Raw genomic sequence first — 27,742 nt, 5'->3', positions numbered from 1 at the left:
AATGTAAATCGTAATCTCTTAATGTGATTAATTCAGAAAGATTTTTGGTCTCTGCATACTTATCGCTGTCTGCGGCCTAATGACAATCGCATAATTTGAGAATTTTGTTGATTAAGTTGATTGGGTAAAAGTTTTAATTGGCTCGTTGCTCGTGTTCGCTGGAAGCCACAAAGTGGATAAACGATAAAGGATGAAAGACTGCTGTCAAACGGCACTCCCAATCGATGGCGGCGCCAATATCACGCGCGAAAAGGATATATCCCACCCATTCATCCAGGCATCCATCTATACGGCTATCCATCTATCCATCCATCCATCCATCTATCCATTGGAGAGCAGATATTTCCGCGACAGCGACACTGAAACTCAATTTGCGCCGGCCAAACGATGCGTTAAGCATATAAAATGCAAAACGGAAGCAACGTTCATGGATAGATTACACAACTACTTATAAATGTGCGTTCCACGCCTGCATTTTCCCATTTCCATCGCTTTTCCTGCGTGTCTGCAACTGTTGCATATTGCAGAGCATGGCGTTGCCTTTATTGTCCCGATGTTAATGGAAACACCTGCTCACGGCGTAGAAGTCAGCGCCGGAGTCCGTGGAAGAGTGCCAGACACTGTCAGGGGAATCTGGCCGGGATTGCGAGGAGGATTCCTGGATAAACGGGCCCGTGGAGCCGCCCTTAAGCTGCGTCACCATCGCACTCGTCGGATGGCAGCAGACGGACGGAGATTGGCATCTTTGGGAGCGTTTTCAGGTAATGCCTGCCAAGAGATCCACTTCACAAAGTGCTGCGAGTAAAAGTGTTTCTGTGTCATCTGTTGATGGTGCCCTGCATATACTAGCTTAATTGACTTGCCACGAGGGAATGAAACTATAACTATGGCTCGCATAAGTAGGTCATAAAATGATTAGGAAGGACTTACTTTCGACCTAAAAATAGGTCAGGAACAATAATGGATCGAATTGAAATGACATTGTTAAAATAAAAATCCTATTTATAATAGCATAAAACCAGAAATTATTTTTTTTAAGTTATTAAGTTGCTTTGATCTGTTATAACTTGTATTTTCTTCATTATATTGTACGGCTTAAAATGCATAAAGAACTCTCATATTTTATATACTGATTTGGCCTTTGAATTATTTTCCATATTGATCAATCACAATTTTTTTGGGATAATATATAGTTTTATTTCACAATTAAGAAAACAATCATAATCCGTTTCGCACCTTTAATCTTGCTACCTTATTTTTAAGGTTTAATTTTGTTGATATATTTAGCTGTAAACTTGATAAAATAAAATACTTTTGGTGTATGTGAACTCAGAATTTACAAGTAAATAACGAAAATCCAAGAGGATGTGAACGTAGGGAAAGCAGTTAACAGAACTAACATCCAAAAGGACATGAGGCCAGACAGGCTCAATAGCCCACTATAACTACTTCCCCAGAAGTGAACCCAGAGGGCAATCATTAGGAGTTTATGGCCTTTCGATATAATTTCCAACCCTCCAGCTTAATGAGCTCCAAGCGGGCGAGCGGCTCAATTGAATTGTGTGCTGCAAGTTGGACAGACCCAATTAAAATTTTGACTGCCCGTTTTGGTGGCGATAAAGAATGAATAGGGAAAGAACGTCCACCCCCTCCTCCCGATTGCACAGGTGTTGCGGAATTCCACTCATTCCCGGGCACTCAGAAGTGCACACTGCACTCAATTGAATTTCACTCCAGTCTGGGTGCGTTCCAATTCCACTCGTTCCACGGGGACTCAACGTGCGCCTTGGCATATGCAACGCATTTCAGTCGCTTGTGGGAGGCAGTTGCATTCGATTGCCAGCATTTTCATCAGCGGAAAAGCCAGAGAGCAGCGGAAAAGCCCGAGAGCCGAGCGACATCGAGCGGAGAGGGAGAGGCAGAGCATATTTGCTGGTTGGTCCCACTCATTCGACACATTTTCCTTCAGTTTTCCTTCGGCAGCGACACCAGGCGTCGCTTATTTTTCCGTTCTGTTATTGTTGGCCTTTGTTTATTAGTGCGTGTCTTCGCTGCGAGCGGTTTTCGTAATTGAAACGAGAGCGACATAATTAAATTAAAATTTACTCGCACACAGTAGCACACTAGCATCGATAGACGGGCCAACTAATCACATTACCAGCCATCAGCCATCAGCCGCCAGCTAGAAGCCATTCGACATTCGACCATCAGCCATCGTCAGTCGGAAACCGAATCGCAGACCCGCAACACAAGACTCACAGTTCGCATTGCATACTTTTTGGCGCGCTTCGAAATAAACACACCAATACTTACACCAACCCGCACTACACCAACACATTCAGGCTGTGTGTGTGTGCTGCCTGAAGTCACCCATCCTGCGAAGCGACAAAATTCATCAACTCTTGTGTCTGGTGAGTTGACGTTGACATAAAAGACAATAGAATTGTTGGCAATAAAAGGCAGAGCTCGAAGCCAGCGAGAAATTTCTGAGAAAAGTGCCTGGGGCACTCAAGTGTTTGGTAATATTTGGTGCGAAGCTGACAAACAAGATCATAAAGTTCAAGCTTCTGATCACTTAAGGTCTTAAAATATCAAAACATAAACTCCTTTGGGAGGGTGAAAATACTTTGGTGTACAGTAATTTGTTTTAAATATTTTATTAATAAGGGGTTGCTAATGAAGTTGGAATTACTGATTAATCACAAGTTAAAAGATGCTTAAAATCAAAATTTTGAACATGTAATTTGAAGTCAGACAGTGAGTCCATTAATGAAGTTTATAACTCTTATAGCTCCAATTTTTCAATATTTACTATTGTTTCTTTTTTAAAACAATTTTTAAAAGTCCAGGGATTTATGTATTAAGTCTTAACCCTACCTTTTTTTTTTTAATATCATATAGTCTATTCTGAGGATAACTTAAAATTGCATTCTCTTTTGTTTTCAAGTTAGGGTCCGGGATAAATAGTTTGCTCTTGGATAAAAAGTTCCTGCCACTCTACCATAGTCCAAAGACTGAAAGAAATCGCATAAATAAAATTTTTATTCCCACGTTATTTCCAGGGATTCTGCTCCTCATTGAACTATGCCATAAACATTTCAATATCGACTATAACAAGACTTTTTTTGTGGCTGTTTTCCACTTGAGCGGATTTGAGTATCGCGCATTAAATTCCCTTCCATTACATTTCTTGCTGTCGTGAATTCCTTAGACATGCTTTGACAATCAAAAGTCCATAACGTCAACCGTTTTATAATTTGGCGTCAGAATAAATTCTCTGATGGTCATGTAAAAAAGCATTTAAATAAATTTTTGATATTATTTCCGAATTTTACAGACACCTAATAAGTGATTAATTAGAGGTCTATTGTCGAGTGAATATTTATATATAGGTAGATGATGACTTCCCTCACAGGCTTTTGTCTATTACCATATAATAAGAAACTAAATGGTCAGCCTTAATAACCTGGCTTTAAAGATGTCGTTGTTAATAGGTACAAACAGACTATACAACTTTCTTGTTCATGAGCAAAGTATATACTTTACAGGGTCGTTAGAGCTGTCTTCTCCCTGTTGCACATAAACAATATACCCTTTTAACCTTTAAAACAAGAGCGAACAACGAAGGAAGTATTAACCCGTAGACTGCCTTTGTCTCGCTTAATATCGCGGGGGCACGATGTGAAACAAGTGAACCGAAATCGTCATTCATCCGGGGATCGATGAACATGAACCCGGGCATAATCCCGGCACCACCCACACCGCCCCTCTTATTATTCCTGCCCATCCTTGACCATCCTTGACCATCCCAACGCATCTGTGGTTAATGTGCGACAATTGTTCGATTTCCCATCTCCTGTCCGCCATTGCAATTTACTGGCCTGTAATTGTTTTACTTGCATGAATAAATTTTTTCAACACAACTGCAATTATGAGCAAGGATAGCATTCCTTTTTTTTTATCAATTTAAAAACCATTTCGTGAAATGTAATGTCCTTACTTCCCCTTCCGCATTGCAAATCATTTTTGTTTGCATGCTAAATTGGATGATTGAAATACATGTGCATTAAATACGTGTTGTTTTACCTCTTTTAAAATAACCCCCTCAACAAACCATTGAAAATCGCCTGAACCAACGCAATCACATTCGCTCACAATTCGCATTTGTCGCGCTTCAATTATAGTGGAAAATATTTGCATTCCAACGCATTGGGCATCAGCGGGGAGCGGGGAAAAGTGTGGAGGGATGTTTGCCTACGTGCCATTCGAAGGATATCCAGACGAGGTCCTTTAGGTAGGGGCCTTAACGTGGGCTTTGCATTTCGCATTTCGCATTTGTGTCCATTGTCCACGTTTAAGCACGAGATCGGAATTATGTATGCTCCATTTAATAATTAATTAAAAGGGGGAAAAAATTAATTACGACACAGGAGATTTATTTTAAATTTGATTTTTTGTCGGTTCTGCGCCATACATAAATAATATTTAATGGCATTTTAGATGCAAGTGTGGGGAGCTTACATGTCCGTAGGGAATTTTTTAAAATTAAATTTGCTAAAAAACTTAATGAAATGTCAAACTTTGAGGCAGTACTCATGAAACGATAGTTAGCTTATTCTCATTTGCAGTTTGTTAATTAATAATAATATTAATGTATTTGATTCTGAAAAAATTAAATATTAAAATCCTATCTCCATTTCAACTGTATTATCTTTTATGAAGCTGTTGCAGCTCTTAAACCCGACAAGTGGAATATTCACTTTACAAAATCCTCCGACAAAAACGTATACATAATTTAATAGAATATTATTTTCTGCTGAGACGGCAGCCGGCAGATGGCCAATGGCCGAGCCACAATAATGCATAGATAATGCGGCCGGCTGCAGAATCCGACTCCGGCTAACCTTCCCGATTTTCCACCCACACTCCCCCGCCTCACCCCGCTGTCATTGCCCAGAGTGAACAAGATGAAAAACTGCATTTCCTGGCGTTCCGGTTCCTCCTGCATCAACAAAATATAATTGCAAAGGCTCCTCCAGCTCGGTTGGTAGTTTGAATAGGGTCTGAAATGGAGGACGGTCTGGTCAGTTTCAGCGTGCGTTGGCAAAAGTCATAAAGAGTCCTCTACTTTGCCACGCCCCTCACAGCGAATCGCCGCCAAGTGCCGGACAAGTTGACGTTTTGGGTCCGCGACTCCTGTTCTTGCCTTCCACTATTCCTTCCTCCCACTGTTTTCTCGCCGGAGAAAGTATGTTAATAAAAATTTTAATTTATCGCCAGGCATAAAAAGTGGTAAAGTGCTGGGCAGGCAGCCCTTCGCCTTCTCTGCCATTAAGTTTGCAGGGATATTTTCATATTTTCCCTTTTTATATTCCCTGTGTGCTTTAACACGCACAAAACGCGTTCGTTGGCATCGCCAACGTTCGAGCCCTCAATGGGCTTTACACTCAGAGAAATATGTACTTAAATACAGATGTTTTTTATATTTTTTATAAAATAACCTAAAAACTCACTCTTATCTTTGAATGCTCTTATTTCACAAAATGCATTTTCAAAATGAAATAGGAGTGGATGTATATAAGATCAATAGAAATGTTTACACACTCTAATTTGGTCTAGGTAACTAAAACTATTTATTGATTATAAGTTTTGTGATATTCGATTAATTCCGTGCTTTTGTAATTACAAGCAAATGCAGTACACAAATTGCCATTAGTTTGTTTTTAGGTGCATTCCGTCTTCGTCAGTCATATTTGTCGGTGTCAGTGACGCCCTCGTCCACTCAGGAATAACCTCCCAACGGAACGGGCGCCTCATCGATAATAGTTTCAAGAGTTTTTCGGCCAAGCAAAATAGAAATGCACGCCAAGTGCCGTCTGCAGATCCCCATCCTTGAACCCATTTACGCCCACTACGCCTCCCACGCCCCTTGAATAACGCCCCTTTGGCGAAAGTAACGCAATGGGAGGCGTGGCAGAGAGGCGTCCACTTCAAAGTTCGATTTTCTGTATTGAAAATTGGCGTGCATTAGTTTCAGACTTGTGAAAGAGGTTCTGCGGGGAGATGATGAAAGGGCGGCTGCGAGGGGATTGTAGGAAACGAGGCATAAGGTTATGATATTTCGGTTTGAATTGCATACCTTTAGGCTTGACTGTAATTAGTTGAAAATCTTAAAGATTAAATTGTTCAGATGCGATTTAAACAAAAGAGTTTGTTTTCTTATTCTCGCAAGTGAAATAAGACTTTAAACCTTAAAATGCTGATATACGTTTTTTCAGCAGCTGAAATAAAATATATTAAACATATCTTCTATGCTATTTTATGCCATAAATAAACTTATGGAACAAAATATGCATTGCTTCATGAGTGCCTATTGCCAAATGAATTTGAGATTGTATACGTATAAAGTTAATACCAAGACCTAAATAATACTTATTTTTTGACTTATAAAGATGTAAGTAAAAAACAACAAAACCAAATTTACAACATAAAACAAGGAATACATTAGAATTAGCCTGACATATTTTCAGCGGAGTTCAGAATTTTCATTTGCCTACATTTGCATTACCTCTGTTTTCCAAATGCAATCCCAAAAAGTGTCTTTTTCGTCTGACTTATTGCATACATTTTCCCCAGCAACTCTATCAAAGTGCGGTGCATATAAAACTTAACGCAGATAGGCCTTAAAACTGTGGCAGATCGTAAATCGAGCGGGCTAATAAACTCGTGTTGTTCTGTTGGCCCCGTCGCATTATAAATAACACACACGACACGGAGCTGGAATCCGCTACCAACCGCCAGCACCACCCATTCATTGACCCACCGCACAACCCGCAAATGCGACTATAGTCGCAAAGCGGAAGTGCAGGCACAGAATTTGCTCCCGCCATCCGCCTTCCGGTTTCCGTGCGTTGTCTCTTTCTTCTCATTCTACCCATCTCGCTCTCCCAGCCATCTTCTGTCTCTTTCTGGTGCGGGTGCACCGTAGCAGAAGTTTGATAAATTAAATTGTACAACCCTCCGACTCGAATTGCGACATTTCGTGGCGTATTTCCCATTCTTTCCCAACCAACTATTAGAAAATGTAATAATAAAATATTTAATGACCACCTCTTTGGGGCAAAGCAAACTGTAGTGAGCAGTTCTCGATAAATGTTTAATGACCAATGGAAAGGTTTTGTTTTTTTTCGTTTTTCGGGGAGAAATATCAACAAACTTTCTTTGAATTCAGCGTGTGTGATCAGTTAGTCGTCGATTGGCTGGCATTAAACAATAATTTTATAAGAGAATTATATTGGTAATAGGAAACAGGCCAAGAACATATTAATTTAAATGGCAGTTTAGTGACGAAATAGGACTTAATAAAAGTTTCTAAATGAATTATAATATTGAGAAATTGTAATTTTTATTCTGGAAAATAATTTTATTTATTTCTTTAATGAATTTTATTAAAATAACTCGATTTCTAGCTTAGCCAATAAATTATGCTCTTTCGAATCCACAAATAAACCCTTGAAAAATAAAATAAAAGGACATTCGCTGCCGATTTTGTTTTTTCTCCAATTAAAACCATTAATTACGTCTCGCTAAAAAAGTTTAATTTGCCTGTTTTTCCCTTAACTGGATTTTTAATTGCTATTTGTGCAACATATTAAAAGGATCCACCAACTCCCAACCAACTTGCACCAGCAATGTGAGTGCCACACCGACGGGAGGTGCAAACTGGCAATGGGGAAAAAAAGAACTAACGGCATAATTTAGCATCAACGCCTTTCAAAGTAGGCCAAAATACATAATCAGGGGGCGTGGCTGAACATGGCAAGCGGAAAAACCCAGAAATTGCACCAAATAAAAATTGCAAAAATGGCGAAGAAGAAATGATTGTAACTGGGAATAGGAAGGAAGTGAAAAAAATCGGCTGCAAAATTATACGAGGCGGCGTTCGCACACTGCTGCACTTTTATTCCTTTGCATGTGTGTGTGGGCAGGTGCCAGCTTCGTGTGTGTGTGTGCGAGTGCGAGTGCGAGTATCTGTGTGAGCGTGCGTGTGTGTGGGAGGCAGGTCCTGGTCTACAGATAATTTCTTTGCCTTCCCCATTGCAACGACGAGCATTTTCCCAATGTATTTTTCGCAAAGTTTCCGGTACGCTCGGCAGCAAATTTATTGAACCATGAAATGTTTGTGTACGTGTCCTGGCCGAAGGATAGAAGCTGACAAGCGGTGTCCCGGGGATGGGGAGTTTTCCGGACCGGATCGGAGGCTGCCGCTATAGAGCAACCTACACCATGGGGGAGGGGGGATGTGGGTGGTTTAGGTGGGAGGCGGGAAACGGGGACACCGTCACTTGCTAGTTGTTGTTTTGCCATCGCTTACCCTGTAAAATAATGTCTGTGGGAGAAACCTTAATAAATAGAGGGATTCGATTACGAATTAGAACACTCTCGGTTTCAAAATGTTCCAAATTAATTTGGCAGAATTTCATTGTTACTTTATTAATCGCTTTTATTAAGTGCCAAAAAATAAAACTTAACTTCGATTTTGGTTAACAAAACTAGTGGTTTTCAAAATATTTAAAAATTAATCAGGCAGATTTTTAAATTAAACGTTTTGCCAACGACGAAACATTTAATTATTTTCACTTATTACTCAAAACATATTACTACTTTCAATAATTTGGCCTCAATTATTATTATAATAATTTTAAACCAAAATATTTTAAATAATTGCATTTCTTATGGAATGAAATCTAAACAATATATTTTGGTTTTCATATCTATTACTGATCATAGCGTTTCCTATGCTGTTTACTCTTTATGAGTATAAAGTAAGAGTGTTTTGAAGTTTGTTTAAAATTATTTTGATTTAAATCATATAAGGAATCTCTTTTTGTAATCGCTAAAAGTAATTTTTAAGTGTTTATCAAAGAAGATTTGTTTTTTACAGATATAAGAGCACTGGAAGCACTATTAAATGTGCAATGTTAGCAAACAGGTTTACTGGTTTTATTGCATTCCCAGGGTATTCCCAGGGTGAAGCCACTGGCTTCGTTTAGAGTCTTAACTTGTAAGTTGTTGTCTTATTGCTTATTTGCTCAAGTTCTTTGCTCTGTCCCAGCTCCTTTGGTTTCTCCGTGGCTCGTGTGTAAACTTTGCATTACTTTCTCGTTGCTGTTGTTCACTGAAACCAAGCAACGCCCGATGGCACCCACCTATTCCCGAAAACCGACTTTCCCTCTCCGGCACGTAGCTGCTTTGTTTTTGCCTTGGAAAATATTTAGTTGAACTTTTTATTTAACGCATCAATGGCCACTTGGCTATTGGCTTCAGCTGTGGAATCGACTTTGAATGGATTCAGCTCCTTTTGTTGATTTCGAGGGGAAAAGCCAGAAGGGTTCGCAGCCATTTTGTAGCTGCCCCGGGATTTCCCCGGATATCTCCGGGTTTTCCACGAGTTTTCCCCCGCTTAAGGCTGCAGTTGCTGTTGTTGTATCTGCTACTGTTACTGCCGCATGGCTCATAATTTTTCATTGCTGTCGGAGTTGCTGCCGGCGTTCCCTTTCCTCCCATGAAAAATTGATGCCGGTTTCGATTTGATTGGATTTGAAATGCTATCGAAGTATATTGAATTGCTTTTGCCGGGGGGTTGGGGTTGGGTGCTGCAATCAGGGTTTAATAGTTCCTGGCTGACATTGAAGTTCCCCGGATTTCCTCGACTTGGCGGTAATTGCACTATGGATTTATTTACACATTCCCAAGCAGTCCTGTAACTCAAGTTGTTCGCAGGTTATTAATTCACCTGTAGCCCTTCCAATCTTAATCTTTTGAGGGGTTTGATGCTGCCCCAGAATTGTGTAATAAATTGCAGGGGAAATGTGCATGCAAATTGTCCTTGTGTAAGTGATGTGAACATTTTGTGACAAGGTGTTGGCAGGTGACAAGGTGAAATGAATTAAACGATTGTCAATGACACGCAGCTATTTTTGATGCCGTTTAATGAAGCTCTTGAAATACTTAGACGAGTGCGCTTAAAGTGTTTCGCACTTCAGTAACTCTCAGTTAACCATCCTTTTTCGAATAAAAAGGACTTCGACAAAAGCAGAGCCGCGAACTCCATTCATTAGTGAATCTCTGCTGGGAGTCCACTTTGAGCTACTATTTTCAGGCCAGTGCAGCTTGGCTAATTCAATTAAACGCGGTGGATTTTTTCCACCTCTTTTGAGGCGCGTTTTGAACTCAGCTTGGCTTGCTCCGGACTTGTTCACCTATTGATCGCCCATTCAATTATTTGCGTCGTCATTCAGCCGTAGTCATGCAAGGGGAGGGGGGGATGGAGGGGTGGTTGGCATGGACGGCCTTCAGCCCGCTCTTCTGTTAACAAAAATGCCAGACAAAGGCGCCAATCCCGGCCCCACCAAACCATCCGGATAATGCAACTTGGCATTTCTATGGATGCCTCGACATCGTGGCATTGCTTGGCACTATATCAAACCCACATCAGCCACCCACTCCCACCCCAATCTACGGCCCCTAGCCACGCCCCCTGTGCGTTGCTCTTTTCGGTTGTTCCAATTTTCAGCTCAGCATTTCGGGGGAGCGGGAAAAGCCGTTTGGGGCATCCTTGGCCAAGGGCCGAAAAACTGCCGTAAACTAAATTCAATTAGATTTTTTTCACTTTCTCCCTCTCTCTCCCACCCACTCTTCCCATCTCACTCGCCCTCTCTGCCTGTCACAATGGATTTGCATAGTCGAATGGTTGAGAAGGAATTTAGGAGATTGGCTAGCAACATTTGTAACATGTGTAAAAGGCAAAAATTGATTTGATTAAATGTTGCCGGGCAACAAGTGAGTTCTATTTTAAACACCCCCTTCTCCAATGGGCGGTGAATGATTGGGGGCGTGGCTCCGTTTTTGTGACTTTCTTTCAATTGCATTGTGCGAATAAGACAGATGGGAAAGGAATTTTACCATTTGACATTTGCAAATAAAACCCACGTTCATTCATTAGATAAAATTACAAAATTTACCAAAAATCAAATACACAATTTTTCAAAGGAAGTATTGATTACCGTACAAGTTATTTATTTTTTAATTATTTGTAATGCAATTCTGGTAAGATATTTATTTTAATACTTTTACAAGTCTCTGAAGTGAATAACTCTAAACTTTATTTCCTCTTTATTCGCACTAAAAATGTTTAATAATGCAAATCTTAAAGAATTTTTCTGAAGTAATGAAAGGTAGTTTGTTATCTGCCTATAAAATGGCATCTGACAATTCTAATCCCAAAATAGGCATGAAAATAAACATGTTTCCAAACCCACAAAGACATATTTAGATCAATCAAATGATATTTCAATTTGGATGACAAAATTACTAATTAATATGCAAGCAGGGTGTTATCACAACCACTTTATCATTTCTCTACTGGAGGCACTCTCAGAAAAGACAAAGCATACTATACAGCTAATTAAGTTTGCTTATAAATTGGTTTGCTTTTAGACTTCCGAAAATACCTGTTATTGAAATATATGCACATGCAGTAAAGGTAAAGGCTAATCTTTGGGTAGTAATTAAAATACGTTAGCTTAAAATTGATAAACAATAACTGAATTAGAAATTGTTTGAGTTCCCTCTTAGGCTTTTATTATTGTTTTTATACCTTGTGCATTTCCTTGCTGATTCCAACAAAGCACTTGTAATTAAATTTGTAAGTAAATGGATGCACACAAACCAGTAGACAAACTCTTTATATACATAGACTTATGCCCTCTTTATTTTCGTAAAACTTAGGTGCACTCAATTAAAAACTCCACAAAATGTTTTTTGAGGCATCCTTTAGTTCTAAGCTGGAATCAAAAGACTGTTCATTCTATCATTCTATATTTTTCTTTCTCCACCTATATTTGTTTCACTCTTCGTTCTTGAATGCGTCTGTGTGCGGGGGATTTACTAAATTTATGGCTGAAGCTTTAAGTAAATTGTATCGGATTTAAACCTAAGCACTCGACAGAAGCCGACAGACCACTAACTAAATGGCTCTGTGCCTGCGTGAGAGTCTGTGTTTTAGTATTTGGGTACATGTACAGAAAAATATTGCATTTTGTTTAAACAATATAAAAAATGGGATTAATATTTTGCAAACCATTTTGTAACGTGGCTGTTTCCTAAAAATGCATGATGGTTTGTTTTTTTTTCAAGAAAACAATGTCAGTCAGTGTTATAAAATCCCATCCAAACTAATTAAATTTGTTGCTGTGTAGGTATTTGAATGTGTGTTTTTGGCGTTGTGTGTGCTGGCTAGGAAAACACATCCAAATCCGAAGAGCAACCAGCGACAGCACAGCTGCTTTGTTGTACTTTGCTGCATACTTTGTGGCGCACTTAAATATGCAGACACACACACAGGCTCACACAGTCTGACACGCACACAGATGCAGAAAACCAAGCTGCAGCCTGCAATGTAATTCATTTTTGACATACGCAACGCACAGAAGGCAGAATGGTTAAGCGTTTTACTTTTAATATAGAATCTGTGACTACGGTATAACCTGTACTCTGGCGTTTCATTATTCGATTTGCCAATATCCTTCTTTTTAATAGTTAAAAGGATTGTACTAAAGGATTGCAGTAAAATATTTTAATTGAGGACGCTCGAAATTAAAAATAGAAGGATGGGCATAACCAAATGTGGAATACATAAAAAAAGAAGTTGTACGTTCAAAGTCTTTTTATTTGCCTAAATTAAGATTAAACTGCATTTAAAATAAGTGGGGAAAAATTGATAATTTAAAAAACAACTCCAGTACATTTTTTAGAGTATTTAATTGTTTTGGGATATTGAGAATACAAAAATTAAATCAATTTGTGTTAACAGGCTAGCACGAAAGGATCGATTAAAGATTAAAATTTTATGTATTGAATATGACTGCCAAATCTGTTTAAGTCGATTCAGTAAATTTTCGAGAAATGTTGTTCACCGATTTCAAAATGTAATTTTGTTTAGTTAAAAACTTAAAAATATTAAAAAAAAATTGTACTGTTGAAAACGGTTTGCCCTTGACAATATACCCAAATTCTTCTAGAGCACTGGGTATCAAAGGGAAAAGCGCAGAATGAATGAGGAACTCTCGGCAGCTGCGAACACTTTTACATATTTACAACTTAATACCTTGCCCAATGTTTGCCAGTGTGTGCGGGTGTGCTGGTCTACTTTAAGTGTGTGTGTGTGTGTGTGTGTGTGTGTGCGAGGGCTTAACTTTGCATGCTGCAAATAATTAAAGCATAAAAGAAGGCGCTGCAGACAGGAGCCAGCTAGGAGCGGGGGAAGGACGAGAAGGGGAGCCAGCAGCCAGCTGAGCAGCATGTGTCATCTCATGAAAGTTGCCTTCGTGTCATCCGTTGGGCGCCGTCCTTTGAAGCTCTCAAGGAGCAAAAGGGGGGGTGGGAGTGGGGATGGAGGAATGGAGGAATGGGGACCGCAGCCACAGAAGCAACTCCTTGTTGAATGTGCAAATGAGCTTGTCCTGGTTCTGCTCCTGCTTCCCTCACCGGTGCTCCCCTCCCCTTTTCTACGCTCTAAATTGAATATTTTAATGCAAATTTAATGGAGGTTTTTGTTTTCTGTCCGGCATCCCATTTAATTTTGTCTCAAGTTATACTTTTAGTTGCTTTGTTGCCGCTCCATGGCTTTGCCATGCGATGGCGTTGGCGAATGGTTCCCCTGGGGCTCCTTCCGGCTCACATTCCGGCCGGAGTGTTGAAGGATATGCATGTAGTTTTTGCGTGTCGGTAGTTTGCTTGCATCTTGAGCAGGAAATTTGCAAGATAATTGCTTCAGGAGTTCGGGCGGGTATGTTTATATTCACTCTGGGAATCGTACTTATCTAAAAACTTTATGGTAATCTGTGGGGACTGGTCAAGTTTTTAAACATACCCAAGTGCCAGTCAAAAAGTCCTAAACATAAACAAGCAAAAATGAAAAACAAAATTGTTAAAAGTTTTAAATTTGTACCTATGTTATCTTATACATGGTTTTAAATTTATAGTTACTATTTCGCTTGCTCCTTTCCTAGCATTCACTTTATTTATTTATATTATTTTGAAACTAAGAACTTGACATTTAATTTCCCAGTAAGGCAATGCAATTTCGCTATTATTATAGTACTGTGTCAAAATGGATTCCATCACCATTTATCTTTATATTTTATTTATTGTTTTTATATTATTGAACTTATAAAATAGTAAAAACCACTAAAGTGCCTTTTGAATCGTACACGGTTTACAGTCTTTTTTTCAACCATTTCAGACAGTTTGCCCTTTGCCTGATGAAAAAGTATCATTAGCCTTGCACTTCTCTTTCCCCTTCAATTTGACATTTTGTTTTGTGTTACTTTGAACTCGGTGAAGCAGTTAACAGTTATCGGTTGACTGCCGTGCATCTCCATCTTCCGCCTAACTATTCATCATTGTGCCTGGCAGTGCGATATTGGGATATTGGGTTCACCTGCAGAGATCCTGGCAAAAAAGAGAAAGCCATCCAACCATTACCAGGCCAGGCCAAAGCCAAACAAACACTGTGAGGGAATCCAGGGGCAGAGATAGTAACTGAATTGTCACATGAAACGATTTTAATTGCATTTTTGTAGCCTCCTCTTATTTCTTGTTTTTTCTTTCTGCACTTGGCATCAACGGCAGGCAAACAACAATAAACAAACAAGCAGGCAAACGAGAGATAAACAAACAGAGCGCCAATGATACGGCTAAAAAATGATACCAGTCCCCCAACGATGTTTGCCTAGGTCGGGGTCGTAAATTTAATAGCCTCTGGGCCTGACATTCGAATCGTTTGATTTATGTGGATTTAAGAAAGAAATACTGGGTCAAAGTTTCTGAGATGCCTTAGTCGCTTTAAGCTGGAATTCCCATTTACCTGATGCTATGAAATCCTCATTAGGACGTACGTGTGGTCACTGGTCAGGGAGAACTTGGGGGAGGCATTGCGTAAATCACGCATACGCCGCGTTGTGCGTGTCAGAGCATGTGTGGCTTAGTGGTGCCAACTTGTCTAATTTTTAGCCAAATATTAATAGCTGTTTTAGACGAATTAGAAACCACAAAGCCACTAGTTTAACTAAGCACTGAAAGTTCTTGGCATTTTACTATTTAAGTTATTGAAACTCTGCAAAACTCTGTATGCCAATTAAAATATAGTTAATATTAATCTTTTATGATACTTTAATTAATTATCGTTTTTTTTCATATTACAACAAAACCAAATAACAGATTTAAAGCGCAAGTTGTTCATTTAATGTTGAATTATAATTTTTTTAACTTTTGACATCTTCCAACCGAATTTCAGGTGTATAAAAAATATTAGGCAGTTATTTAAGGTCATATTTAAGGTTAAACAATTTGAACGATAACCTTCTTCTATATTAACACAATTTTTTAAGTAGAGTATAGCTAGGTGTATTGTTTAAACAATATAGCAACGGTTTTTTAATACTAATCCTTTTTAATGGCTAGCTTGTGCTAATTTTGAAGTATGGAGCAAACAACACTGCTGGGAATTCGCACAACTCCAAACTTTCCCACGGCTGCCGACTGTAAACAGAATCATGTGTAAATTTGAAATTGTTGACCATAATTTAATGCATCCAAAGCTTGCTAATAAGCCAGGTTAACCCACACATCGCCTGAACCTCTCACACAAACGGCAACAGATTGCAAGACCCCAAAACCGAACGTCATCATCCTGTATTTTAATTATTTAGCTCTGCAAATTGATTTAGCAAAATGTGCGGGTTGGTTTGCCCAGCTTTTTGGTGATGGTGGGTCCTCGTTCTCGTCCTCGTCATCGTCCTCGCACTTTATCGCGGCTCCAACAACTCATAGTCGAGCTGCTTGTTTGCGGTTCTTGTTAGTTGCTGTCGACACTCTGCCAAACCCTCTTTAAGCGCCGACAAAAAGTTTGCCAGTTGAAACTTCTTTGGGACAAATTGTTGTCCCCATCGCTATCGCCGTTGCTGCTACACAGTGAGAAAAAAAAGCAGTTATTAAAGTAGTTTATTTTCGAGCTATTTGGTCTTATGTATATACTTGAAATTGTTTGACATTTTCCATCTTTAAATTAAGTACCATTTTTCTTAGTGCAGCTTTGGTTTTTGTTTTAGTTATGGTGTTAGTTTGTTGAAGTGTCTGCTGCCGCAAAAAGGTAACCGAATGAAAAGTCGCTAATGACTGGATAAATATTTGTCCTGCTATGTTTGGATGTCTTCTTCAAAACGTGACAGCCGCGATTTGGCCAACATAACAAAAAGTTTTAGCAACTTTCAAGTTATAATTAAATGAAAATGGGTTTAGATGATTGTGATTTGATTACTGTGGTTAAACTGAGTGAAAAGAAGAAGTTTGAAGAAGAAATGTGTGCTTGAAATGTTAAAAAAAAGTTTAGAAATTTAAACTTGATTGTGACTTTTATTTTTTTATTTTTTTTTTTGTAGTGCATATTTTTTTGAGATTATCTTGACTTTTTAAACCAAAACCCCTTAGTCAGATGTCTCAACTTACAAACACCATTGTTTACTTTTTAAAAGAGTTAGTCAACTAAATCTGTGATATTGCTATGACGAAAAGGATGATGATGCAAATTAAGATGAATAAAGCTTTATAGAAATCGCTTTATATATTATGTATACTTTCCCCATCGCTTACAGGGTATCATCACCAATTCCTTAGCAAGCCCACGTAAATTCCTTACCATCCAATTAGGGCAGCCTGCTTCTCCTCTTTATATATGTTAATTCCTCTTTACACATTTTTATTCGACGAAATTCTTTGGAATTTCCCAACAATGAAGATATGCCCCAAAGTATTTTGTGTCGAGCGCAAAGTTTCCGCATTTAAAATTAAGCTAACAAGCTGAAATCGCACCCGCACCACAAAGGCAGCCTCCGTCAGTCGAAAGGACACTCCGGCTAATGCCAATTATTGTAACAATATCGCAGGGACACAGGCTCAAAGTGGGCCCAAGGAAATGCCCAAATTGCTGGAAAAATGGCGAGCGACCATTAGGGTGGTATCTATTAACGAGCAAATGGGTGCTAGTGTTTTTGTTCGTGCTGCACCAGATTGAGTAACTTCTGGGACAGGCCTCACAATTTGTTTTCCTTTATGGGGGAATCCAGGGAAAAAGGAATCACTTGACTTGTCGCAGTTGTCCTTGTCGCTTCCAGAGACCCTGCTTTATGAGGGGGAGTGGGAGGGTGAGGGTGAGGGGGTTTCGAAAAAACTTGAACGCCTGTTGACACACACGCGAAACACTTGAGCGGCAAGGGAGTGGGGCAAAATACTTTGGTTTGCGGCTGCCGCTTGTAGCCGCCAAAAACATTTTGCTAACGATTTATGTCCGTTGCATGCTGACTTGCTCCTTGCCGCCCCCCTCTCCACATCGCCGCCCCTGCATCTTTCGCCCGCAGACAAATTTCTGCTACTTTTTCAGTCGAGTTGGGCTGCTTCTGGTGCATCGGTGCTTAATGGCGCATTGCCATCATATTGGGTTTCAGGACAGCCGCAAAACGGGGGCTTATGGAGGGATAGTCGATGGCGGCAATAGCTCGAAGCAATTAGTTTAGTTTTACGTTGAAGATTTGCCATCGCGGTTAAATGGGGCTCTTCGGTGGCAGCTTCTTCCTCGAACTCTCCGCTTTCACTTCTTTCCCCGTCTGGTGTTGAACTTTAAGTGGAAACAATGATGTCAGGGATTAGTTGGTGACTTAAGCAGCCAGGGGTTAAAGGGCTACATTGGAATTTGTTGGGGGAAATTCCAACGAAGCAAAGTGCATTTGTAAGCTGAGCCACCAAAGGGAAGATTGCAATTAATTTCATTCATTAACCAAATTAAGAAAATGTCTGCACAACAATTAAAATGGTATACTAACAAGTTTGTATTCATCCTATGAGATTTAATATGCTTATGGTTTTTATAGCATTTTGATTTAGTTCTGATTTGGCTCTTAAACTTATAAAGTCTTAAAAATACGCTCTTAAAATAACTTATTTACGAAGATTAAAAATTTACAGAGATTTTACAACTGACTAAAATAAGTACTGTTATCGTAGTTTTAATTTTTTTTATTTCACTTTATTTTAATTTTATGTTAGCGTGCTTTTTACAATGTCTCTCTGTTTCTCTCTTTTATCGTAAAGTGACCGTTCTCTGATATTCACGTTATCCTTAGCCTTTTTCAATATTAGTTTTACTTAATTCTATATCAAATCGGAACAGCGGGATTGGTACATAAATGTGGATGTTGGTACTTAATTAATATAACTTAGAAATAGCTATAGACATGTTAATCACATCATCATACACTGCTTACAGTACCATCCATTTTTAAACTCATTAACGCTTATTAATATTTAATGGAACGTAAAAGTGTAAACGTCTGGGCTAACGTTTTCGCAACCAACTTAATTGACAGAAAGTTATGTTAAATGGGAGGAGGGGTTATTTTTAAGTACTTATTCAGTTTATTTCCCTAATGAAATCTTTGATTTTAAAAAGTGGAACTCATCAATTAACCCGAAACCTTTCACCCCTCTTATACCAACACTTTTCAACCAGTTAGGAACATTTGCACTTCCTATTCTGTCCCCTTTTCAACGAATCCCTTTGGTGGGACAACTTTGAAAAGTTTTAATTAAACCAACTTTAAAGCTTTTAGGGTTTCTGCTGGTCAGTGCTGTCAACATGTGCCAGGACACGCCGGACAGGATAGCAAGGGACATATCCATGTTTCATATAAACTTCCCCGCTCCAACTTCGTCCATAATCCCTATGACCTGCACTTGGGCTATATTAAATCTGAGCTGTTTTACAACAAATTTGCCATTTACACATTTGGCCGAAAGTGTCACCAGAGTGGGTTCTGAGCTTTAAGCTTTACTGGGAAAACAAAAATTGCAAACAACCCGCAGGTTGCGAGGTTGAGAGGAGCAACTTTCCGTTGGAGCGGCAGAAGCAGATTGGGTTAAAGCCTAAAGTCCTTTAGCAGCCTGACAGCTGTGAAAAGAGGGGATATCGGCTGGTGGGCGAAGGAGATGCAAACGAGCCGTGGACAGAGGTCCAGAGACAATGGACCGAGGACACAGGACCTGTGTCAAAGTTAGCCAGCGAAGCGACAAAAAATGATGTATCAAACTGGACAGGAAAAAGGCAGCTGCGAGGGGGGCGTGTTGCTGGCCAGTTCGTCCTTTTTTGTATTTAAAGTAACACCTAAAAAAGCGTCAGCTGTGCTTCGGTGTCATCCTCATCCTTGGACTGTCATGTTGCGTCCTAAGTCGCATCACTGGGTTCAGGACAACTCCGGCTCCTCCTTATTTTTTGTTTTTTTCCTTGTTATTTGTGGTGCCCCATATCCAGAAACTCATCCAGTTTTTGTCGCTTTCTGCGGCTTTTTATTTGAGTTTGGTATTAGTTTTTGATTGTCTACCGATGAGTTTGGGGCTTGCTGTTTTTCCTTTATATCAGGGGGTCCTAATGGGGAAAAAGTAATTTATACTGGAATTCAGGTCGTTACAGGTCTAACATTATGTTAAGAAGTCAATTCTAGCATGCGATATTTGAGGACTGTTAAAGTTAACAAGGGTTGGGTCCTGGCTAAATATGTTACTGGAATGTTATCATACAACATACCTTTACAGACTGCAAACTGTAAATCGAGATGGAACATTGAGTTAAATTCAATGAGTTGAGCGTTTCCTGCGCTTTTCTGAGGGGCTCCCAGGGTCGTGGCGGATGTGGGGAGCGGGGCGCAACTTTTGGGGGTCTCACGTTGGGGGCCGAGTTCGGAAAACTGAGAAATTGGGGAAAAACCGGTAAAGTTCAGTTTGACGGTCTGGCAGCACTGTATTTTGCACATGGGTAACACACGCGATGGGAAAACTGGTGTATTCGATCACTTTCCACGGAAAACTGATCGCGGCGACCTGCCCCCCACCCCCGGCTCCCGTCGACGTCACTTTTTTCTCGCGGAAAATGCGGCGGAACGGAGAATTTCGCGACACACAGATTTCAGGTCCAGGCAGTGTGACCACCTTTGGGTTTAACGCAAATATAGGCACTTTCTGGCCACTTTCGCATGGCGTTACGGGACATTTTGCTGTTTCTCCAAGGTGGTCATACAGTTTTGGCGCCGTTGTTTAAACTTTTTAAGTGACAATACTTGCGTTTTTTATATAATGGACCTTTTCAGGCTTAAATTCTTTGCCATGCCGCACCTGCGCGCCCAGGTGGAAAAGCACCTCCCACAGGTGGATGATGGAATGGTTTGTAACTGAACATAAATGTTACTTCAACGTTTTTGAAATTATTTAAAGTTAGAAATGAGAAACTACAACTAATGAGAAGACCCTCATTTGTTTAAAATTAAATGATAAGAAAGTGGATAAATTTTTGTATCTCTATGTACAACCTTTTTTGACTTATATATATTTACCCAACTTTTTCTTGATTAAACCAACGACTTTAGTACCTAATTCCTGGAATGGTTTCCCTGGTTAACCTACTCCGCATCCCTTTAATTTATCATTCCGAAGTATCTAAACTTTTGCCGTTTATCTCACCCATTATCTCCATCACTGTCCGAATCCACCCCTCTGAGGGCTCTCTTTAATGCCGGCCCAAGTGTAAACAGCAAAAACTAATTGTCTAAGGGCACGCAAAATGCTTCTTCAGTTTTCCGCCCCCGCTTTTCCCTCATTCTATAGATTTTCATCGCACGCCCTTTTGTGTGGGATATTTATGGAAGCCAAAGGAGCCAAGCAACTTTAACTGGGTAAACACGGCGGAAAGAAAGTTTCATAAATTACAACACATAAGCCGGCTCAAAATGGCCGAAAATGAGAGGATGAAAGGGGAATCGAAGGGGCGCTGCAGCCTCAGCTGTTCGGTTTTCATTTGCATTTCGGAGTTCTGGTCAAGGGACGCGCCCTTTTTATGCCCTGCTGGATTTTTCCCTATTCTCCCACTGCCATTCGGTTGTAAACAAATGCTTTCCACCCTGCGGAGAGGCGGCGGTAAAGTCAACAGAGTTTATGGCAGCCTTTTAGGCGGCACTGTTAACTCGCACGCTCGCCTCCCCGAATTTCTCTCTATCGATTTGTTATTCATGCTCTGCGCAATCGCCGCTCAAATGGGGCTGCAAACTGGGACCGGGAAATGTTTTTTTGGGCGATATAGGGTGCGAAATTCCGGTTATGTCCGCCCAAAAGTCACCCTGTCACAGCTCAAAGCATCAAATTAGCACACAACAGAGCGACAGCCTTTGCAGCTTTTATGGCAAGCGCTTTCTCTCACCAATACCAGCACGTAAACGCTCTCTCACGCTCTCTCACGTACGCCTTTCTCTTTGCAGGGGTGGTATGTGGATAAATTTTAGCCGCCATGGATCCCAGTGCTCTACAAAACATGGATCGGGACGCATTAAAGAAGCAAATCGAGAATATGAAATATCAGGCCTCCATGGAGCGCTGGCCGTTATCTAAATCCATAGCAGAGTGAGTAAAAATAATGACAAGAATATTATTTAAAAATTAGTTACCCAGTGAAAAGTGATGGTAAATGGAACTTAACAAAAGATGAATGGATTACGCTTAGGAACTGTGCTATTTTCTGTGTCCGCGATTGAGTGTGTGTGTGTGTTTGTGTGGCTGGTGTGACCTACGACCCCATTAACCATTTGCATCTCGTCTAGACTGGGACAGAGAATAAATCCGAGATTTTTTCACATTTGCTAAGTGACTGCCCGCAAAATATTCGCACACGTGTGCTAAAATCCAGCGCCCGAGTTGGCCAAGAATTTCTGCCGCTTGTTGGCTAAATATTTACACAAAACCTAACGCTTCTTTCGAATGACAACAACTGCGTCGTCTCAGGACTCCCTTTCCCTGTGTGTGTGTGTGTGTGTGTGCGGTCTGTCCATGTGTGTGTTTATGTGTATGCCCTTGTGTAGACAGCGGCTAGACACGAGCGGAGCCAGCCCCCCTTCCCTCCCATCTGCCCCCTCTTGCTAGCCAGGAAAGGGGAAAGACGTCAAGTGAAATTCCCACTTCGATACAAGAAATTACTCAGGAAACGGTTTGTGAACGGGTTTGCCAAGATGCGAAGGTGCAAAGGAGACGGATGGCCGCCGTCGGTAAATTGGTTTTACTGAATGACAAATTCCAGTCCCGGCAATTACTGCTGAAGGCTTTCCTGCCATTGCTTTCATTTTCATTAGCAATTCAATGAATCGGACACGGCTCACAATGGAGAGCTGGCAGAATGTCTTGGAAATACAAGAATTCAAGGTGTTTCTGTTTGATTTCTAAGGAAAGGACTCTTGCTAATTTATTTTTCCTGAACTCACCTTGTTAGTTTAATAGCTTAAATCAGCAAAATACATTTTACTGCCATGGAAATAAACTTAGTTTTTACCTCTTTGTTCAATATCACTCACCACAATAAAAGCTGTATAGATTAGGACTCTGCATGAATGAATAGTGTTCTTCCACATATGTTTCTGTGATTCATATGGTAAAATAATTCAATCATTTGAAACATTATGAACAAAACTCATCGTTGCCTTTCTGCAGTTGATATATTTCGGCAGTATGTTATCTCCAAATTTGCAAGCACAGAAGTAACATTGTTTCATATGTTTCAGTGATTCATATGAATCGATGATTCAATGTTTCGAAAACTGGAAACATTATAAACAAAAAAAAAAAGGTATTGAAGATTAGTTCTTTTACGATTCTTATCTCGAAACTCAAAAGCCAATTCTGCCTAAAAAAGTAAATTAATTCTTTCTTTGCCGCAATGATTTTTTTACCAGGGAAACATTTGCTAGTTGCTAAAAAGTATTTGTCGCTTTCAACATATACTTCTTAATTTTATGAATGGAATAGTTTTTTTTAAATAAATAACAAATAACTTTTTCGAATAACAAATTTTAATTAACAAACCGTGCTTTCATTCCAATCAAGCAAAATATTTTGCGTTTTTTTCAAAACATACCTATCGATGTCAGGAAAATGTATCAGCCATGAATAGAATGTTTTTCTATTTGTACATTTTAGTTTGCTTATTGATAGTACCCTGGAGTTGTATATGTGGTCAACAATAGTTCATGTACATTTTCCGGGTATCTGGTCAGGCTTTTACTTGTTTTATTTCAAACTTTTGTAAGCAGGAACAAAACCTTCATCATAAATCACAATTAACGCTGCTGCTTTTTAATGGCCAGCTTTTAATTTAGCTCTGAGCCCGAAGGCAAATACCCACCCTGCAGAATAACCCACATTTAGCCCCACGGATTGCGTTTCTAATGTCATCTTTTAAATAAACACCCAACTGAGGCCGGAGCAGACGTCCTCTGATTTAGTTAAACATTTAGTCAGCAGCTAATTATGAATAATTAATTGGCACACAGTGAATCTGCGTTGCTTTCGCTCTCTCTCTCTCACTCTCTCACACTCTACCCATCTCTCTTACTCATCCGGCTTGGTGGCTCATCTGTGACTTAATGTGGCCCAAACTGGCTTTCAGTGTGTGCGTTGTTGGCCGTTGCCAGCGGCTTTCATAAATAATTTAACACCCAACTTTAGAGTCGGTTACCGCTCTGCACCCCCCCCTTCAACTCCCCTTTAGACGTTGTTTGGACTCCACCCATCTGCCACGCCCACTTTCGCCCAGTGCCAACCCCCTCAAAATTTGCCAATGTGCAGTTGAAATTCTGTTTACTAATTTGCAACACGTCGAGATGAGGCTCTTTTCAATTAGGGAAAATCAGCTCACCTTTTGCATTCCTCTCAGCTTATTTCTCTTCATAATTCAGTTGTTACTGAGTCACGTTGGCTCTTAAATTAGAGGTGTTAATTACAAAAACGTATTTGGTAATGAATCCAAAAGCTGTCAGGGATGGATGTGAAGAGTAAATAACCATAATGCTACTTAATGCGTTCACATATGTGAGAGATACTTATAAAGTGGTTGTATTTATCTGGTTAATTCAAAGTTTAAATCGCTTTATTAATTGTCAAATCCTTTTCAAACCGTAATGGTTTTTAAGCCCAAGCAAAAAAAAAAAGTTCAGCTTAGTAAAATGAATTGCAAATCACTTTTTATGAGAAATTACTATAGAGTATAGGATATAGCAGCAAGTAAATTGTGAAATAATTCTTGCCTATTTTGAAACCATTTTAATTTGATTTTCCTACCACAAGTTGATGAAATAATCACAAAGGCAAACTGGCAATTAAAAAATGTTTCCAATTATAAAATGCCCAACCGCAAAATGTATTTTTTTATTTATATTTCGTTTACATTTTTGAATATAAAGTGTCGCTGGCGAACACAAATGAAAATCTATAGGAACAAGTCTGCATCAAAGGAAGTTTAATTGTTCAAATTTTGATTTGGTTGCAGATTGTCTTTCATTATTTTTTCCATTGAAACATCAAATATTTGTCACTTAATCAGTACACAAAACGGGGCAAATTAGACGGTCATCACTCATTGACATATGTCAAACTCTGCAAAGTCAAAGTCAATTAAATTTTGAGAGCGGTATCGCAGCGATCCTGATTTCTGATTGATGGGCGCAATTGCACAGGACTGACCACAAATTGTGAGCCAAAGGATGGTGGAAGTGGGTGGGTATTGGCATGATGACTGGTTGGTTGGGCGAAGAATGTACTCGTTAAGTGCAGCAAACACCGCACATTACGCCGATTTGTTGCAGGCAACGTAACGAGGAAATGGAACCCGAAACCAGTACCACTACACTCCTCCGTTCTACGTTCTGCAGTCCATGATTGATGAACGTCCATGGGTTTGTGGGCTGGAACCACAGAAACCACCGTGCGTGACAAGCTCCTGCCCGCAATTTCCCTTCGCTCCGTTCCGTTCTGTTTCGTCCTGTCGGCCGTTCGGGTGTCGTAGACAAAATGTTGCATACCCAAAGGCGCATACATTTCACCTTAATTTTTGGTCAGGACGCTGCTATCCTGGGGCGGGCACCAGGTTTCATTCATTCAAAACTTTGCCATCCAGAGAGCGCTCAGGTGTCCGGAGGAGAAACTTTTACTTTACATCGCATAAAATGAATTTTGGTACGCTCCACTCGGAAACTTCTTTAGTTTCGTTGTGAATGGCAATCAGCTTGGTAGAAATCCACGTGTAGCTCCTAAATTATATTTTGTGTTTTTTAAACATCTTCTTGGCTCGTGGGCTTTTCTTGCACACGAAGTTTATCTGCAGTCACTGCTGAGCGGTGACGGTATTTTATCGCGATTCTTATAACAATAAGCAAGTTTTAAGCTGTTTTGTGCTTTGCCCCTCGCCCTGCGCGTCTGCGCGAGCGAGAGGTTGTCATCGACCTGTCTCTCAGACTTACATCGTCCGATATAATGGAGAATTTACCTGCTCAATTGCGCCCCAGTAATGGATGTGATAAGTTTGAGGAGATGAGGAAAGTAGCTGATGCAGACCCTGAAGAAATACGCTGCCAGCTCCGCGCTAAGCGTACAGATGTAACTGCTTTACTCGCAGGTATGCCAACACAAGCAACGACCTCCTCGTTGGTGGCAATCAGCAGCAACGCCACTACAAGTGTAACCTGCACCATCTCCAACGTCCAGGCAAGCTTGGTCTGTACTCCAACATACACTGGGTCTGCAATCGTGGCACCTAGCATTTACCCAACTATGTCTGACAATAATTTAACAAAATGCATCTTTCAAGCAGACAATCGGAGTATTAATAGGAAACGCAAAGGAGTGACTAACTCCCCTTTACCTGTCCTGTCTCCTCCTCCGATTCGCAAAACTAAACGGCAGGCCACTGCGACTCCCAATGAGGCGGCCTCTACATCCGCTGCACCGACATTCGGAAACAATCGCTTTGCGATTCTGGCTGCTGAAGCGGAAAGTATGGAGCAAGACATGTTGGATGACAATGATGAGTCTGATGCCCCCAATGGAGATAGACAGCCTACAAAATCTAACAAGATCCCTGCTATTTGTGTACCGAACGTAAGCGATCCGGTCTTATTGGAACAATCTCTTGACCTTAGCATTGGCTCCAAAAACTACAACATCCGCACTTCCAAATTTGGTGTATCCAGAATATATACAGCCAACTCAGACGCTTTTCGGCTAGCTGTAAAAACACTGACAACTCTTAAGTGTAAATTTTGGCACCATCAGTTAAAAGAAGACAAGGCCTACAGAGTAGTTCTGAAAGGACTCCATACAAACGTTCCGAAATCTCAAATAACACAGGGATTTACTGAATTCGGCTTTGAGGTACTTAACATATACTGCCCCAAAAAGACTGATTGGAAGAACATCCAGGTGAACGAAGATGATAATGAAGCTACAGTAAATTATAAAACTAGGCAGAATATGTTTTATATCAACCTTAAGCAGGGTGCAAACGTCGCAGAGTCCCTAAAAATTACGCAACTCGGGAGATACAGAGTCACTGTCGAGCGTGCACCCCGTAGAAAAGAATTACTTCAATGTCAAAGATGCCAAATTTTTGGACATTCTAAAAACTACTGTGTTCAGGACCCTGTTTGTGGTAAATGTAGTGGTTCTCATGTTACTGGTTCCACACTCTGTGTAAGCGATACATGCTTGTGCGTAAACTGTGGCGGTAACCACGTCTCGACAGATAAAGATTGCCCGGTCAGATTAGAAAAAAATAAAAAACAAAAGCCGAGGCCTAGACTCCCGGTAACAAATGATCCAGGACGCGTATCGCGTGGATTCATACCAGCTCAGGCATTAAGAACGAATATATCGTATGCTGATATAGCTCGACCCAAGGATATGCAAGCAAGGACTGGCTCAACCTCGCAGAGTGACGCAAGCTCTCCTTCAGACCCTAGGCTCACCCTTAAATTCACAGCGTTAGATAATGCCATCCGCGACATTAATAGCAAACTCGACACTCTGTTTAAGCTAATGCAGGAAAATGCAGAGTCCAACAAGGCTTTCAGAGAGCTGGTTCACGTTCTCATTGCGCGATTGCCGAAATGATTCAATCTGAATTAAATATCGGATTGTGGAACGCTCGTGGATTAGTCAGAGTATCTGAAGAGCTTCGAATATTCCTCAGCGATCATAACATAGACGTAATGCTTGCCACAGAAACTCACATGCGCGATGGTCAGCGCATCTACTTGCCAGGCTATCTTATATACCATGCTTATCACCCTAGTGGCAACAGCAAAGGTGGCTCTGCAGTCATTATAAAGGATTCCCTAAGCCATAATCCCTTGCCCGCCGCCTCTAGCAATGACAGGCAGATAGCGAGCATTCAATTACAGACTGCAGACGGAAATGTAACATTAGCAGCTATATATCTACCTCCAGCAGAAAGATGGATCCAATCAGAATTTGAGTCCTTGCTGGCCGGACTTGGAAGCAAATTTATTGCTGGCGGTGATTATAATGCCAAACATGCATGGTGGGGAAACTCAAGAGCCTGTAGAAGGGGTAAACAGTTGCAAGATGTCATTGCAAATGGGCATTACCAAGTACTTGCCACAGGTGAACCCACTTTTTACTCATACAACCCCCTGATAACACCGACAGCGCTTGATTTTTTCATAATTAACGGATACGCTATAAACAGGCTAGAAGTAAAAACACTCCATGAACTCTCCTCGGACCACACTCCAATCCTGGCCAG

The 27,742-nt window shown here is 40.3% G+C and overlaps 1 protein-coding gene across 2 annotated transcripts in view; it reads left to right on the top strand.

Annotated features, from left to right (window-relative positions):
- The first annotated feature begins 1,830 nt into the window (after window positions 1-1,830).
- Window positions 1,831-27,742, top strand: part of LOC108042747 (guanine nucleotide-binding protein subunit gamma-e) — a 46,458-nt gene continuing 20,546 nt past the window's right edge. Inside the window, exons 1-2 of one of the 2 annotated variants that reach the window (XM_044459418.1) lie at window positions 1,831-1,935; window positions 21,417-21,558. In XM_044459418.1, the coding sequence (XP_044315353.1) occupies window positions 21,446-21,558 (113 nt within the window). In that variant the 5' untranslated portion in view covers window positions 1,831-1,935; window positions 21,417-21,445. Of the gene's footprint in view, window positions 1,936-2,180; window positions 2,412-21,416; window positions 21,559-27,742 lie in introns of those variants that run through there. The other variant, XM_044459417.1, reaches the window with a different exon arrangement.

The sequence above is a fragment of the Drosophila rhopaloa genome, unplaced genomic scaffold (genome assembly GCF_018152115.1).
Source record: "Drosophila rhopaloa isolate 14029-0021.01 unplaced genomic scaffold, ASM1815211v1 contig_2, whole genome shotgun sequence".
Taxonomy (NCBI): domain Eukaryota; kingdom Metazoa; phylum Arthropoda; class Insecta; order Diptera; family Drosophilidae; genus Drosophila; species Drosophila rhopaloa.
This window is presented reverse-complemented; position numbering and strand designations above follow the sequence as displayed.